A 17,283-nucleotide genomic window follows, 5' to 3' on the forward strand; every position below is an offset into this window, starting at 1 on the left:
TTTTATTTTTGAGATGGAGTTTTTGCTCTTGTTGCCCAGGCTGGAGTGCAATGACACAATCTCGACTCACTGCAATCTCTGCCTCCTGAGTTCAAGCGATTCTCCTTACTCAGCCTCCCAAGTAGCTGGGATTACAGGCATGCGCCACCATGCCCAGCAAATTTTTTAAAAAATTATTATTTAGTAGAGACAGGGTTTCACCATGTTGGTCAGGCTGGTCTCGAACTCCTGACCTCAGGTGAGCCACCCACCTTGGCCTCTCAAAGTGCTGGGATTACAGGCATGAGCCACCGTGCCCAGCCTTTAAGCCTTTACCACCTTGATGTGTATCAGCTTGACCTTCCCAGCATTTACATCTGTCTGAGGGCTTTCTCTGGCTGGAGGTGGCAGAAAGTGGACAACCCTGTCCCACCCCAGAAGCAGCCCTTAACCAATGACTACCAGGGAGCTGGTGGACTAATACCCCAGCTCCCTCATCCTTTAAGTGGGAAAAGTCCAAGGGGCATGTCCTATACTGTGTCCCAGAGGTCCCCATGGGGTTAAGTTCATCGGGCCCACTGTGGTCACTTGCTTTGTACCGTACCCTTGATTGGTCCTCTTCCCTCTCCTGCCTCACTTCCCTACTCCTCCACCATGTTTCCTGGGATCACCTCCCAAATAAACGTAGATTTGAATCCTTGTCTCAGCATCTTCTTCTGGGGAAACTCAAGACTAAGGTACCATTCAACAAGAGCTGCTCAGCAGGTCCCCTCTGCGAGGTTGTACCCCAAAGGGACAGGGGTCCCCAGAATGCTCCCACACCAGGTAGGGCCCCTTCTCCTGCTCCACCAAGGCTGACACTCACCACTTGACAGCCAGGTTTTGCACCTCACCATTCTTGTCCTCCAGGAGCCGGAGCAGCATCTTCACCACCTTGCGCTCGCTGTCCTCGTCCAGCTGAATGGAGTCCTTCTGCAACTCTGACATCAGGTCGCTGGTGGCCATGAACCTGTGCAGGGAGGGCAGAGGAGGACTACCGAGCAGCTCCTGGGCCCTGGTGGATTTGGGCAGTACCTCAGGGTTCCCCTAGAAGTAGACCTTAATACAAAGATTCGAGGTCAAATGCAGTCCTGTGTCACATGATGATGTTTTGGTAAATGAGAGGCAACATATATGATGGTTGTCCCGTAAGATTATAGTGAGGCTGCCGTATATAGGCACGCCATTTTAATCTTTTCTACCTTATTTTTACTGTACCTTTTCTATGTTTAGACACACAGATACCACTCTGTTACAACTGCCTACAGTACTCAATACAGGTGCGTAGCCTGGGAGCAACAGGCCGCACCATATAGCCTGGGGGTGTAGTAGGCTCTACCATCTAGGCTGTGTAAGCACACTCTATGAGGTTCACACAAGGACAAAACCGCCTAACGATGCACTTCTCAGAATGTCTCCCTGTCGTTAAGTGCCACATGACAGTGGATTATTTGGGCAGTGGGTATGGTTGGGCTACAAGGAGACCCACATGTGTGACACCAACTGCCACATGGTGGCAGACTAGGAATGGCCCAGCATGCTGGCTAAATGCATAATGCTTCAGGGTCGGTGGCTCCTGACCATTTATGCAGTGTGAACTTGGGCAAGTCATTTCACCTCTCCAAGCCTTAGCTTACCTGTCTGAAAACGGGGATGAGACTAGTATCTGCCTCATGGGGTTTTAAGTGCATATGGTGAGCGCTCAGTAAATGGCACTGCCATTATTATAATGACATCATCCACATCCCACAACAGCTGACAAAGGGATGCCAGAAGGTTGTTGTGTTTTGTTTTTTGAGATGAAGTCTTGCTCTGTTGCCCAGGCTAGAGTGCAGTGGCGCAATCTCGGCTCACTGCAAGCTCCGCCTCCCAGGTTTATGCCATTCTCCTGCCTCAGCCTCCTGAGTAGCTGGGACTACTGGCACCTGCCACCATGCCCGGCTAATTTTTTGTATTTTTAGTAGAGATGGGGTTTCACCATGTTAGCCAGGATGGTCTTGATCTCCTGACATCGTGATCCGCCCACCTTGGCCTCCCAAAGTGCTGCGATTACAGGCGTGAGCCACCGCGCCCGGCCAAGGGATGCCAGAAGGTTGAACAGATACCTTGTGTCCAACTCAGAGCTAGAGGCCTACCAAACAGATGGAGGAAGGCGAGCCCTGTCCACTCCCACCTCAGAGAACTGGCTCAGTCCCTGCCCTTAGAGCAGTGGATCTCCAGCTATAGTCAGCATCAGAATCACCAGCAGGGCTTATTAAACAATACTAGGCCCCATTCCCAGAGTTTCTGAATCAGCAGGTCTGAGTTGGGGCCCAGGAATCCGCATTTCTAACAAATTCCTGGATGAGGCTGAGGGTCAGGGACCACCGTTTGAAAACCACTGCCCTACACCATGCTGATGGGCATGGGAATATTTTGGAAACCAGCACCAATAGCTGACTGGCTCACTGACCTAGGGTGGGCATCAGAGGCAAGGGCTACCCACCCAGAAAAATCAGGCTTTTGGTGTCAGGCCCCACAAATCCTGATGCCGTTCCAGGCATTTGAAACTGCAGTGGGAGTCTAAGCTGGAAGCCATGGAAAGTTGAGGCTGGGGCCATTATTAGGCACCATTCCTGCCAAAATTAAGAGGGTAGGAGCAGAGGTCTGAAACTAGTAGCCCTCAGCTATGTCCAGCTTGCAAACGTGTTTTCAAAAATTTAAATTACTTGTCAACATTTGAACACTGGGAGAGTTCACATAAAAATACTGACTTTGGCTTGGCATGGTGGCTCACACCTGTAATCCCAGCACTTTAGGAGGCTGAGGCATGTGGATCACCTGAGGTCAAAAGTTCTAGATCAGCCTGGCCAATATCGTGAAACCCTGTCTCTATTAAAAATACAAAAATTAGCCGAGCATGGCGGTGAGCACCTGTAATCCTAGCTACTGGGAAGGCTGAGGCAGGTGAATCACTTGAACTTGGGAGGCGAAGGTTGCAGTGAGCTGAGATCGCACCACTGCACTCCAGCCTGGGTGACAGTGCGAGAGACTGTCTCAAAATAAAATAAAATGCTGACTTCCAGGCTAGGCACAGCAGCTCATGCCTGTAAAATCCCAGCACTTTGGGAGGCCAAGGTCGGTGGATCACTTAAGGTCAGGAATTTGAGACCAGCCTGGCCAACATGGGGAAACCCTATCTCTACTAAAAATAGGAAAATTAGCCAGTGTGGTGGTGCACGCCTGTAGTCCCAGCTACTTGGGAGGCTGAGGCAGGAGAATCACTCGAACCTGGGAGGCAGAGATTGCAGTGAGCCAAGATCGTGCCACAGCACTCCAGCCTGGGTGACAGAGTGAGACTCCAACAAACAAACAAACAAAAAACCTGACTTCCAGATTATCTTGAAAACATAGTATTTGAGTACAACGGGGCCTACAATCCCTGGTGACAATACCTGACTATAGTCAGGTTGTGGTTGCCCTCTCCCCAGTTTACCTGGTCCCCACTAGGGCCACTTCACCCACTGACTGGCTCCTGCAGGCACGTGAGCGGAGTCCCAGAAGAAAACAGGACAGAGCAGCGAGGAGATACCACGAGGCTGCCTCGGAGAGAGCCTCCAGCTTTTGCTGGCCCTGCTGGGCCACTCCGCTGCCCCACACTGGCCCTGCTTTCCAGCATGGTTGAGCAAATCAACCAAGAGCCCTGACCCCAGCCTCCTGTGGCAAAAACTATCACAGCTGGGATTCTGGTTCTCATCTGTGCAGACTCAGACCTGCTCCTGGATGTCACCGCAGCCCACAGTGCTCTGTTACCAGGGGTGGACTGGTCGATGTCCTATTTATTTTTAACAGGTAGATTAGCCACCAGTTGCTAGGAGAGAGAAGGAGGATGGGCTGGCAGCACGGGCAGGATGGCAGGACTGTGCCCACCTCTGGGCAAAGGTAAAGTGAAGGAGGAGGTTTGGATTTGAGCCAGGCCAAGGCCTGAGGTGGGCACATGCACCCCCATGTCTGCTCAGCTGAGGGGACATTCTGAGATGGCATGCAGGGTCTCCAAGTTGTGTTTCTGCTGCAGTCCATGGGGGCCCAGCTCAGCCTGGCAACCCAGGTGATGTGCCTCTTTGCCCAAGATAGGCCTCCTGCCCCCGCTCCTCTTCTCCACTTGTTCAGCTCCTCCTATTCAGCCATCAAGAGCCCAGCTCAAATGTCCCAGCTCAGGGATGACTGACCACCCTGCCCTACCCCCACATTCACAGCCCCTAAACACAATGTTCTGACAGGATCCTTTCAGAGCACTCTGCATCCCTCCTTTATAGCACTTTTCACACTGCAATACAAGTCTGGCCACCAGAGCATCTTCTCCATTGGACTGTACACTCACTGAGGGCAGAGGCCCATCAGGTTTATCTCTGGGACTCCAGGCTCAACAAAGAACAGGTCTGCAGGGGGCTTTGTCGGGGAGGGTGAGGGCAGGAGGAGAGGTAGTAAGAGAGCTAGCCCTTAACAGAATTTACAGCCAGATAGCCCGAACTCAGAAACCAACTCTTCTGAAGCACGCCTCAGCGTTTCAGACACCCCTGGTTCCTGCAGACACTAGCTCTCAGAGAAAGCAAGCCATATTTTATACGTGTTATGTGTGCAGGGATGGGAGAGGGAAGGAAAAGTATATAATTTGGTGGATAAGAGCTTGAGCACCGAAGTTTGGCTTTAAGTGAGTATACTGGTCTTGCCATTTATCAATTAGGTGACATTGGGCAACTACCTCCTTTTCTCTGGGCCTCATATTTTCTATATACAAAATGGGAACTTTTCTTTGCCCTACCTCATAGTATCCTTGGGAGGTTTCAATAGGACAACCAGCTCTTAGCATGAGGTAGTAAGAAAACTAGGCTCAGGGAGGCTGCACAAACTGCCTAAGGTAACAGCAAACTGGGCAGAAAACCAGCCCACCACACGTCTCCTGGCTTCTCAATCACTACTACTGTGTTTTCAAGAATAAGACCCGCAAGTGTACTCATTTTGACTGTTGGAGCCTCTGTGGTAAAGGGGCACCTCCTGCCCATAAAGCCAGGGCCCAGGAAGAACAGGAATCAAAGTCTCCTCCACCCAACCTGGGACCCTCATTTGCAGTCACTGCCCCCCTCCAGGAACCAGAGGACATAGTCTCAGTTTCATTACAGAGAAACCCTAGAGGCAACTCAGCTGAAACCCTTGGCCACACGGGTGCCTGGACAGCTGGTCTGCAGGACCCAGCACCCTGGTATTCGGACTTTAAAAATAGACACCATTCTCACATGCTTGGGGTGGTTTTAAGTGTTCTCCAGGTCACTGGCAGAGACAGGCTGAAAGGACTTCTCGGGCTCTAGCTGGCAGGGCCAACTCCCTCTCCCAGAGACTGGACCTGAGGCCTGAGACAGTAGCACAAATCCCCTAGGCCACTAGCCAGCTATGTGACCTTGGGCAAGTCACTGCACTCCTCCAAGCCTCCGGAAAACAGGAAGAACAATCACTACCACCCATGGGTGGACTGAGATTACATGTGGAGTGCACAGTAGGGAGCCTGGGACCCAGTGAACATTCACTAAGTACCTACTGTATACCCAGCACAGGTGCTGGGGCACTAAGAGAAAGTGCATAGTCCCAGTGGCCCAGGAGCTCAGGGTCTCCCAGGGCTGAAGTGATCTAGCAGAAACATGAGGGGAGGCATGATGGGAGCTGAGGAGAGGTGCCTAATCTTGCCTGGGGTCAAGAGGCATCCCAGAAAATTATAGGAGCTGTCAGATGAAGGGAGGAGGTCAAGGGAGAGCAAAGAATCCCCCTAGTGAAGGTTTAGAGAGGGGACAGGGCATGGCAGATTTTGAATGTGCACAGAATCATAGCAGTGTCCATTTATTAAGCACTGACCCCGTGCCTGCCATGAACCTGAGCATTTCACATGTACTATCTTTTTCATCCTTACCCCAATCCTCAGAGATGGGTTCCGTTACCCCCGTTTTATAGAAACAAAAGCACAGGGAAACTCATGGGGGTTAAGTTACTTGTCCTTGGTCACACAGCCAGTGAGTGATGGCAGCTGGGATCTGAAGCCAAGACCTTGGATCCCAGGCTCTATTCATGTGGGGGACTCTTGAGGGGTACTGAGGAATGGGCTGCAGGAGAAGAGTAGGAGTCAGACTACCAGAGCAGGTCTCAGTCTCCTAACCTGTCAGGGGGCTGGAATCAGAGGGCCTCACTAAGATCTTGGCATCTGTATTAGACTGGCCTGGATTTGGACTAAGTCTCCCACTTCCTGGCTTTGTGACTGAACCTACACCCTTCATGCCTCTGAGACTCAGTTTCCCTATCTCTAAAATGGGAACAAAGTGAAAAAGTGTTCACTGAGTCTCCAAGGTCTTCTTTCAGCTGGAGGGGCCAGAACTGGCCATGAGACCACTGGCCAATCCCTTTTCCTCCCTGGGCCTCAGTTTCCCCGGAGAATGCAGGTGGAAACTCATTGGACCAGATGTTTCCACCATTCTTTTCAGCCCTATTCCTGTAGTTCTGTGATGCTGTGAGAGGGGGAAAGACGGAAAAAGGGAGTGGGGAAGCGGAGTGGCACACAAAACCTAGAAGGTCCCACCCCAGCCATCACCTACCTGTGACTGGAAAGCCAGACTCAGCCCAGCCCCCTCCTTGAGGCTGGGTCTGAACAATCCCCAGGAGGGGAGGGAGAGTGGGAGGGAGGGGTCCGGGTGATGTTGAGAAGCGGGCATCACTGACGGTGCCAGTGAGAAAGTCAGCAGGGGATAGCGGTCCCGGGAAGGGTCCGGTTTCAATGCGGAGGACAGGGAGGTGCTGGGGTCCCCAGAGAGAGGCGGAGGGCTTCACTGTGGACTTGCTGAAGGTGGCGGGGGATGGGGGCGCTGGGGCATCAGTTGCAGGGGAAGAAGGGGGCCGGACATACAGAGGGAGGAGAGGCCGAGGCAGGGTACAGAGGGGCGGAGCTGGGGCTCTGATGGGGGATGAGAGGCAGGGCTGAAGCCTGCACGGTGGGAGACGAAGCAGGCACTGGAGTCGCGGAGGGGCAGGACCGCCACTAGGGGAGAACAGCCGGAGCTTCAGTGGGGACCACGAGGCAGGAGTGGGTCTGTGGGGAGGGGGCGCAGCTTAATGCAGGGAGAAGAGAGAAGAGGCAGGGGGCTGCATGGTCATGGGGGATGGGCTGGCACTTCGGGAGGGGAAGAAGGCCCCCAGCTTCACAGCGGGAAGGAGAGGCGGGGGACCAGAGGCGGGGTGCACCTGAAGTCCTTGTCGCTGGACGTCATCTTCTCCAGGAGGCTGGAGATGTGGAAGGCGGCGGTGCTCATGGTGGCTGCGCGCCGCGGGGCTGGCCGGCGGGAGGGAATATGGCGGCGCGGGCGCCCCCTCCCTCGCCAGCTGCGCGGGCTGTGCTCACCAGACAGAAATAGCAGCTCCCGCCCCGCCCCGCCCCGTGCTCACGCCTTGGCCATGGCGGCTGCGGGAGGCGGGCGGGCCTGGGCCTGACTCGGTGGTCTTGGCCCCGGCCCCAGCCCCTGCCCAGCTGACAGTGCAGCGCCGGCTTGCACATCCCCCAGAGATGGGGAGCTCACTACCTGGCCACCACCTCGTTGTTATTCCCCTAAGTGCCAGCTCTGTCTTGCGGCAAGGACATGATATCAGAGTCCCAGGTTCGAATCCCAGTTCTGCCTCTTCTGCTGTGTAGCCTTGGCCAAGTTACTTTACCTCTCTGAGCCTCAGCTTTCTCATCTGTGGGCATTCAAGAAACAGGAGCTATCAACCAAAGTTGGTCAGGCCAACCAAAGGACCCCTCACCCAATTCCCTCGCCCACGATGCTTGCCTGCCCCTGAGCCAGACAGGATCTGGGGAATGAACTCAGTCACACAAGGCTCCCTGCCTGCCATCCCCAACCCTCAGGATGGCAGGGTCAGTTTCTTCATTTTTTTAAAGCAATGCAACTGAGGCCAAAAGCAAAGGGATTTGCTGAGGGTCGTACAGCTAATGAATCTGGGATGGAGTCAGGATTGACTGCAGATCTCTTAATATCCTGGGCAACAGTCCTTAAAAAAGGATTCTGTGTTTCAGAACCAGACAAGCCTGGCTTCAAATCTCGGCTAGGCTGCTTCCTGGCTGTGTGATCTTGGGAAAATGAAACAACCTCTTTGGGCTATGTTTTTCTCACTCATAAGGATAAAATAAATCTTTATTAAATTGACACCCCCCTTGAACACCTGTTATTATGAGGTGCCTAGGTTCTAGACCAAAGCTAACAGAACACTGCAATGTTGAAAATGTTCTACATCTGCAGTATAGTATCTAATATGATAGCCACTAGCCACATGTGGCTATTGAGCACTTGAAATGGAATTAGTGTGACTGGGGAACCAAATTCTTAATAATATTTATTTTTCATTAATTTGACTTTAAATAGCTCACTATGGGTAGTGGCTATCATAATGGACAGTGCAGATCTATACAATAGGGATGCAATGCGGCAGGGTGTTAGACACAAACGGCCCCTGCCCTCTGGGGACTTTACACTTTAGTGGAGGAAATAAGCATGAAGGAAGAAAGTGATTAGATAAGGAAAATAAGAGCTCTTCAGAAAATAAAATAGACAGTTCCTGGAGCGTGGAGGGGCAACTTTAGCAAAGGTCAGGAAGGGCACTTTTTGAGGAGGAGACATTTGGGCTAAAACCTCAACAGATGAAGCAGCTGGGCAAAGGTTTGAGGGAAGAGCTTCCCAGACAGAGGGAGCAGCAGGTGCAAAGGTCCCAAGGTGGTGGCCGGGCGCGGTGGCTCAGGCCTGTAATCCCAGCACTTTGGGAGGCCAAGGTGGGTAGATCATGAGGTGAGGAGATCGAGACCATCCTGGCTAACAAGGTGAAACCCTGTCTCTACTAAAAATACAAAAATTAACTGGGCGTGGTGCCGGGCACCTGTAGTCCCAGCTACTCTGGAGGCTGAGGCAGGAGAATGGCCTGAACCCGGGAGGCGGAGCTTGCAGTGAGCCGAGATTGCGCCATTGCAATCCAACCTGGCTGACAGAATCCATCTCAGAAAAAAAAAGAAAGAAAGAAAAAGATAAGGCTGTGGCTGACTGGGCGCATTGGCTCATGCCTGTAATCCCAGCATTTTGGGAGGTTGAGGTGGGTGGATCGCTTGAGCTCCGGAGTTCAAGACCAGCCTGGGCAACATGGTGAAATCCTGTTTCTACAAAAAATGCAAAAATCAGCCGGGTGTGGTGGCACATGCCTGTAGTCCCAGCTACTTGGGGGGCTGAGGTAGAAGAATTGCTTGAGCCTGGGAGGCAGAGGTTGCAGTAAGCTGTGATCGCACCACTGTACTCCAACCTGGGTGACAAAGTAGACTCTGTTTCAAAAAAAAGGAAGGGAAGGTCCGGGCGCGGTGGCTCACGCCTGTAATCCCAGCACTTTGGGAGGCCAAGGCGGGTAGATCATGAGGTTAGGAGATGGAGACCATGCTGGCCAACATGGTGAAAACCCGTCTCTACTAAAAATACAAAAAAAAAAAAAAAAAATTAGCCAGGTGTGGTGGCGGGCGCTTGCAGTCCCAGCTACTCGGGAAGCTGAGGCAGGAGAATGGCGTGAACCCAGGAGGCGGAACTTGCAGTGAGCTGAGATCATACCACTGCACTCCAGCCTGGGCGACAGAGCGAGACTCCACCTCAAAAAAATAAATAAATAAAAGGTAGGGAAGGAGGGAGGGAGGAAGGAAGGGTAGGCTATGGCTGGAATGGAATGAGATCAGTCTTCAACTGAGGAAATGAGGACAGAGAGGCAGACAGGGGCCAGATTACTTGAAACCTCTCAGGCCAAGGCAAGGAGTTCATATTTTATGTGGGAGCACTAAATAGACACTGGAGGGCATAAAGCAAGAAGGTAACTTGATCAGTTTTTGTTGTTGTTGTTGTTGTTGTTTGAGACAGAGTATCGCTCTGTCACCCAGGCTGGAGTGCAGTCAGTGGTGTGATCTCGGCTCACTGCAACCTCTGCCTTCTGGATTCAAGCAATTCTCCTGCCTCAGCCTCCCGAGTAGCTGGGACTACAGGCACGCACCACCACGTCCGGCAGAATTTTGTATTTTTAGTAGAGACGGGGTTTCACCGTGTTGGCCAGGATAGTCTTGAACTCCTGACCTCAGGTGATCCACCCGCCTCGGCCTACCAAAGTGCTGGGATTACAGGCGTGAGCCACTGCGCCCAACCAGATCAGTTTATTTTATTTATTTAATTAATTTAGTTATTTATTGAGATGGAGTCTCGCTCTATTGCCCAGGCTGGAGTGCAGTGGCACAATCTCAGCTCACTGCAACCCCTGCCTCCTGGGCTCAAGCGATTCTCCTGCCTCAGCCTCCTGAGTATCTTGGATTATAGGCACGTGCCACCACACCCAGCTAATTTTTGTATTTTTAGTAGAGACAGGGTTTCACCATGTTGGCCAGGAGGCTGGTCTTGAACTCCTGACCTCAGGCCTCCCAAAGCGTTGGGATTACAAGCGTGAGCCACTGCACCCAGCCTGGTTTTTTAGAAAGATCTCTTTGGTGCTGAACAGTCCACACAATCAAGAATCAGGGTGGTTTGGGCCAGGCGTGGTGGCTCATGCCTGTAATCCCAGCACTTTGGGAGGCCGAGGCGGGCAGATCACCTGAGGTCAGGAGTTCAAGACCACCCTGGCCAGGCATGGTGGTGTGTGCCTGTAGTCCCAGCTACTCAGGAGGCTGAGACAGGAGAATGCCATGAACCCGGGAGGCAGAGCTTGCAGTGAGCCAAGATCCCTCACCACTGCACTCCAGCCTGGGCGACAGAGCGAGACTCCATCTCAAAGAAAAAAAAAAAAAAGAATGAGGATGGTTTGCATTGAGGGAATGGTGGTGAAGATGGGAAGATTCAGGTTATGTCGTGGAAATAGAATATAGCAGTTTCATTTGAGGATTGAATTCACTTTTTTTTTTTTTTTTTTTTTTTGACACAGGGTATCACTCTATTGCCCAGGCTAGAGTGCAGTGGCATGATCACTGGTCACTGCAGCCTCCACCTCCCGGGCTCAAGCCATCCTCCCGCCTCAGCTACCTGAATAGCTGGGACTACAGGCACACACCACCATGCCTGGCTAATTGAATCCACACTGTTGAATGGGGTGATGATTACAGGTATATATTTGTAAAAATTAATCAAGCTATACTTTGCTATATGTAACTGTTGCCTCAATAAAAAGGAGGGAAATAGGCCGGGCTTGGTAGCTCTAGCCTGTAATACCAGCACTTTGGGAGGCTGAGGTGGGTGGATCACTTGAGGTCAGGAGTTTGAGACCAGCCTGGATAACATGGTGAAACCCCATCTCTACTAAAAAATACAAAATTAGCCAGGTGTGGTGGCACGCGCCTGTAATCCCAGTTACTCGGGAGGCCGAGGCAGGAGAATTGCTGGGAGGTGGAGATTGCAGTGAGCCAAGATCATGCCACTGCACTTCAGCCTGGGCAAGAGAACCAGACAAAAAACTGAGCAAAAAAAAAAAAAAAAAAAAAAAAAAAAAGAAAAAAGAAAAGAAAAGAAAATGAAATAAATACATAGTTTAATAGGTCTTTTCCTATTTCATAATATTTTTGTAATAATTTTATGAGTCAGTGCATATGTTTTTACAAGTCATATATTTTTATGGGTAAGGAAAAGGGAGGAATTATGAGTTTTTAGTTGGAGCAGTTGAGTAGATGGTGGTGCTTTTTATGGGGATGAGGAAGTCAAGACAAGAAACCTTTTGATGGGAAGGAGGACTTGAAAACTGCATTGATCTGTTAACTTGAAATTACCTACTAGACATCCAAGGAAAATGCCATGTTGACAACTGAATGCATTAGTTTCATCAGGGGAGAATTCCTGGTTGGAGATATAGACGGGGGAAGGTCTCCACACAGAGGAAGTATTTAAAGCAATAAAAGTGTACAGGCTGGGCACGGTGGCTCACGCCTGTAATCCCAGCACTTTGGGAGGCCGAGGAGGGCAGATCACGAGGTCAGGAGATCGAGACTATCCTGGCTAACACAGTGAAATCCCATCTCTACTAAAAATACAAAAAAAAAAAAATTAGCCAGGCGTGGTTGCAGGTGCCTGTAGTCCCAGCTACTCGGGAGGCTGAGGCAGGAGAATGGCCTGAACCCAGGAGGCGGAGCTTGCAGTGAGCCGAGATCCCACCACTGCACTCCAGACTGGGTAACAGAGCGAGACTCTTTTTCAAAAAAATAAATAAATAAAAGTGTACAAGGTTATCAAGGATGCAGGACAAACAGAACTCTTTTGTTATTTGTTTTGTTTTGAGACAGGGTCTCATTCCACCCAGGCTGGAGTGCAGTGGTGTGATCTCAGATCACTGCAGCCTTGACCTCCCAGGTTCAACCGATCCTCCTATTCAAGCCTCACAAGTGGCTAGAACTACAGGTGTGAGCCACCACACCTGGCTAATTTTTGTAAGGACAGGTTTTGCCATGTTGCCCAGGCTGGTCTCAAACTCCTGAGCTCAAGCAATCCACCTGCCTCAGCCTCCCAAAGTGCTGGGATTACAGGAGTGCGCCACCACACCTGGCCCCAGAACTCTCTTATATGATGGTAGTGGGAGCTTTAAATGGGTAAAACTACATTGGTACAAACTGTTTGTCCATATTTACAAAAGCTAAGCATGTGTCTACCTTGATGTATTCAGATAAGCACTTTCACTCTGGGGCATATATTCAAGATATATGAATGTATATGTGTTCATCAATAGAATGTTCAGGCCAGGCACGGTGACTAACACCGGTAATCCTAGCACTTTGGGAGGCCAATGTGGGTGGATCACCTAAGGTTAGGAGTTCGAGACCAGCTTGGCCAACATGGTGAACCCTCATCTATACTAAAACTACAAAACTTAGCCATGCGTAGTGGCAGACACCTGTAATCCCAGCTTCTCCAGAGGCTGAGGCAGGAGAATCACTTGAACCCCGGAGGCGGAGGTTGCAGTGAGTCAACATCCCGCCATGGCACTCCAGCCTGGGTGACAAGAGTGAGACTTCCATATCAAAAAAAAAAAGTTCAGACAAGCCTTCTTCTGAATAGCCAAAAATTGGAAAACAACCCACGTACTTGTTCATCAACAGGTGAATGAATAAACAAACTATGGTAGTTCATAAAATGGATTATATAGCAATGAAAATTAATGAACTACTGCCATGTGCAATGACATGAATGAATCTCAAAGATATTGTATTGGCCAAAAGAAACCAGATGCAGGAGTGCATACTATATGTGGTTCCATTTGTGTGAAGTTCAAAAACAAACAAGGCGCAGTGGTGCATCCCTGTAATCCCAGCACTTTGGGAGGCTAGATGGGAGGGTTGCTTGAACCCAAGAGTTCAAGACCAGCCTGGACGATAACATAGTGAGACCGCATCACTACAAAAATATTTTTAAAAGATCAGCCAGGTGTGGGCTGGGTGTGGTGACTCATGCCTGTAATCCCAGCACTTTGGGAGGCTGAGGCAGGCGGATCACCTGAGGTCAGGAGTTTAAGACCAGCCTGACCAATATGGCGAAACCCCATCTCTACTAAAAATATAAAAATTAGCCAGGCGTGGTGGCAGGCACCTGTAATCCCAGCTACTCAGGAGGGTGAGGCAGGAGAATCACTTGAACCTGGGAGGCGGAGATTGCAGTGAGCCGAGATCGTGCCATTGCACTCCAGCCTGGGGGATAGAGCGAGACTGCCTCCAAAAAAAAAAAAAAAAAAAAAAATTGTTTTCACCAATTTTTCCGTCAATGTCCTATTCCTGTAGAAGGATCCAATTCAGGGTTACTCATTATATTTAGTTTCCAGGTCTCTTCAGTATCTTCCAATCTGTGACTCTTTCTCCACCTTCTCTTGTTTTTAATGACCTTGATACTTTTTAAAAGAACTGGTTGGCTATTTTACAGAATGTCCCTCAGTTTGGGTTTGTCTAAGGCTTTTCTCGTGATTAGGTTGAAGTTACGCATTTTTTGGCTAGAATACAGCATAAGCAGTGTTATGCTTTCTTCAGTGCATCAGAGCAGGGGCTTTGTGATGTCACTAAGTCTTCTTACTGCTGGTGTTAATCTTGATCACTTAGCTAAACTGCGTCTGGGTTGAGTTTCTCTACTATAAAGTTGCTCTGTTTCTCTTTGTAATTAATAATTTTATACTTTTTGTAAATTTGTATTTAAATTTTATTAACTTAAGAAACTGCACCGAATAAATATCTTGGAGGAGATTTTTTGAGATGACCAAAATATCCTATTTCTCCTCAAAATTCCACCTACTAATTTTAGCATCCATTGGTGGATCTTTCTTTTATGAATATTACTCTTGAATGGTGATTTTCTATTTCCCTGTTTCTCTCTTTTTGAGACAGGGTCTTGCTCTGTTACCCAGGCTAGAGTGCAGTAATGCGATCTCAGTTCACTGTAGTCTTGACCTCCTGGACTTAAGTGATCCTCCCACCTCAGCTTCCTAAGTAGCTGGGAGCACAGGCTTGTGCCACCATGCCTGGCTAATTTTTTGTAGAGATAGGGTTTCACTGTGTTGCCCAAGCTGGTCTCAAACTCCTGAGCTCAAGCGATCCTCCCATCTCAGCCTCCCAAAGTGCTGGGATTATAGGAGTGCACCATTGCATCCAGTCTCCTTCTACATTTATTAATTAAAACTCTTCTGGAAGGAAGATATGGTCATTTCTCCCCCATTTATTTATTTTTCAATTATTTATTTAAATCTGTGGTCTCTGGCCAGGCACAGTGGCTCATGCCTGTAGTCCCAGCACTTTGGGAGGTCGAGGCAGGAGGATCACTTGAGCTCAAGAGTTCAAGACCAGCTTGGACAACATGACAAAACCCCATCTCTATTAAAAAATAATAATAGGCCAGGCGCGGTGGCTCAAGCCTGTAATCCCAGCACTTTGGGAGGCTGAGACGGGCGGATCACGAGGTCAGGAGATCGAGACCATCCTGGCTAACATGGTGAAACCCCGTCTCTACTAAAAAAAATACAAAAAACTAGTGGGTGAGGTGGCGGGCGCCTGTAGTCCCAGCTACTCGGGAGGCTGAGGCAGGAGAATGGCGTAAACCCAGGAGGTGGAGCTTGCAGTGAGCTGAGATCCAGCCACTGCACTCCAGCCTGGGTGACAGAGCGAGACTCCGCTCCAAAAAATATATATGTATATATACATATATATAATAATAATAATAGGTAGTCGGCAAAGCTGAGTCCTGTCCTCTCGTCCTCCTCCCCAAACAGCATGAGCTTCAGCAATCACTCCACCTTCTCCACCAACTACCGTTCCCCGGGCTCTGTCCAGGTGCCCAGCTATGGCGCCCAGCTGGTCAGCAGCATGGTCAGCGTCTGTGCAGGCACTGGGGGCTCTGGTTCCTGGATCTCTGTGTCCCGCTCCACCAGCTTCCAGGGCAGCATAGGGTCCGGGGGCCTGGCCGCAGGTTTGGCTGGGGATCTGGCAGGAATGGGAGGCATCCAGAATAAGAAGGAGACCATGCAAAGTCTGAACAACCACCTGGCCTCCTACCTGGACAGAGCCTGGAGACCGAGAACCAGAGGCTGGAGAGCAAAATCCGGGAGCACCTGGAGAAGAAGGGACCCCAGGTCAGAGACTTGGAGCCATTACTTCAAGACCATCGAGGATCTGAGAGCTCAGATCTTCGCAAATACTGTGGATAATGCCCGCATCGTTCTGCAGATCGACAATGCCCGTCTTGCTGCTGATGACTTTAGAGTCAAGTATGAGACAGAGCTGGCCATGTGCCAGTCTGTGGAGAACAACATCCATGGGCTCTGCAAGGTCACTGATGACACCAATGTCACTCAGCTGCAGCTGGAGACAGAGATCAAGGCTCTCAAGGAGGAACTGCTCTTCATGAAGAAGAACAACGAGGCGGAAGTAAAAGGCCTACAAGCCCAGATTGCCAGCTCTGGGCTGACCGTGGAGGTAGATGCCCCCAAATCTCAAGACCTCACCAAGATCATGGCAGATATCCAAGCCCAATATGACAAGCTGTCTCAGAAGAACCGAGAGGAGCTGGACAAGTACTGGTCTCAGCAGATTGAGGAGAGCACCACAGTGGTCACCACGTAGTCTGCCGAAGTTGGAGCTGCTGAGATGATGCTCACAGAGCTGAGATGTACAGTCCAGTCCTTGGGGATTGAGCTGGACTCCATGAGAAATCTGAAGTCCAGCTTGGAGAACAGCCTGAGGGAGGTGGAGGCCCGCTACACCCTGCAGATAGAGCAGCTCAATGGGATCTTGCTGCACCTGGAGTCAGAGCTGGCACTGACTTGGGCAGAGGGACAGCCAGACCCAGGAGTACGAGGCCCTGCTGAACATCAAGATCAAGCTGGTGGCTGAGTTTGCCACCTACTGCTGCCTGCTGGAAGATGGTGAGGACTTCAATCTTGATGCCCTGGACAGCAGCAACTCCATGCAAACCATCCAGAAAACCACCACCCACCAGATAGTTGATGACAAAGTGGTGTCTGAGACCAACGACGCCAAAATTCTGAAACATTAAGCCAGCAGAAGCAGGGTACCCTTTGGGGAGCAGGAGGCCAATAAAAAGTTCAGAGGTAAAATAATAATAATAAATTAAAAATCCACAAATAAACATGTGGTCTCCTGTATATTCATTCTGTATTTTGGGTTACAATCCAATAACATTACTATTTATTTTGTTCCTCAAATTGCTCTTGGTTTGCCCATTGAGAGCTCCTTCAAGTTGGCTCCTATGTTCCTTTGACAAGCCCCCATTCTTTTTGGAGCATTTCCTTTCTTTCTTTTATTTAATTTTTTTATAACAAAATATATTCTAGGCTTATCTTGTATTTCCCCTGTTCTAACCCTATAATCACCATCCACTTTTCTAAGGAGCACTGGTTCCTTTTATTGGAAAGTGATACTTAGAAACCAATATCTGGGTTCTGGCTATGCTCATTGCTACTGAGATGTCATTTCTTCTAGGTCCTCTCAGAGGACAAAGCTATAAAACATGTATGTGTACACTAACTCTCATACACATACATCTCTATCTATAAAAAAACCCACAAGTTCATACTGAGATCTCTGATTTCAACCCAACACCAAAGGGTTCATTCTATCCCTCTATCTTTTCTTGTTTGTAACTTTTTTTTTCCTTTTGAGATAGAGTCTTGCTCTGTTGCCCAAGCTGGAGTATAGTGGCACGATCTCAGCTCACTGCAACC

At 49.8% G+C, this 17,283-nt stretch overlaps 1 protein-coding gene and 1 pseudogene across 2 annotated transcripts in view; one reads left to right on the forward strand and one right to left on the reverse strand.

Annotated features, from left to right (window-relative positions):
- Positions 1-7,409, reverse strand: part of CAND2 (cullin associated and neddylation dissociated 2 (putative)) — a 38,698-nt gene extending 31,289 nt beyond the window's left edge. The window contains exons 1-2 of one of the 2 annotated variants that reach the window (XM_010362140.2): positions 7,276-7,409; positions 845-988 (exon numbers count right to left, since the gene is read on the reverse strand). In XM_010362140.2, coding sequence (XP_010360442.1) covers positions 845-988; positions 7,276-7,343 — 212 coding nt within the window. In that variant the 5' untranslated portion in view covers positions 7,344-7,409. Of the gene's footprint in view, positions 1-844; positions 989-7,275 lie in introns of those variants that run through there. The other variant, XM_030927358.1, reaches the window with a different exon arrangement.
- A 7,859-nt stretch (positions 7,410-15,268) lies between these two features.
- LOC104661489 lies at positions 15,269-16,595 on the forward strand (annotated as a pseudogene).
- Positions 16,596-17,283: the final 688 nt, after the last annotated feature.

This window comes from Rhinopithecus roxellana, chromosome 1 (assembly GCF_007565055.1).
Source record: "Rhinopithecus roxellana isolate Shanxi Qingling chromosome 1, ASM756505v1, whole genome shotgun sequence".
NCBI classification, from domain to species: Eukaryota; Metazoa; Chordata; class Mammalia; order Primates; family Cercopithecidae; genus Rhinopithecus; species Rhinopithecus roxellana.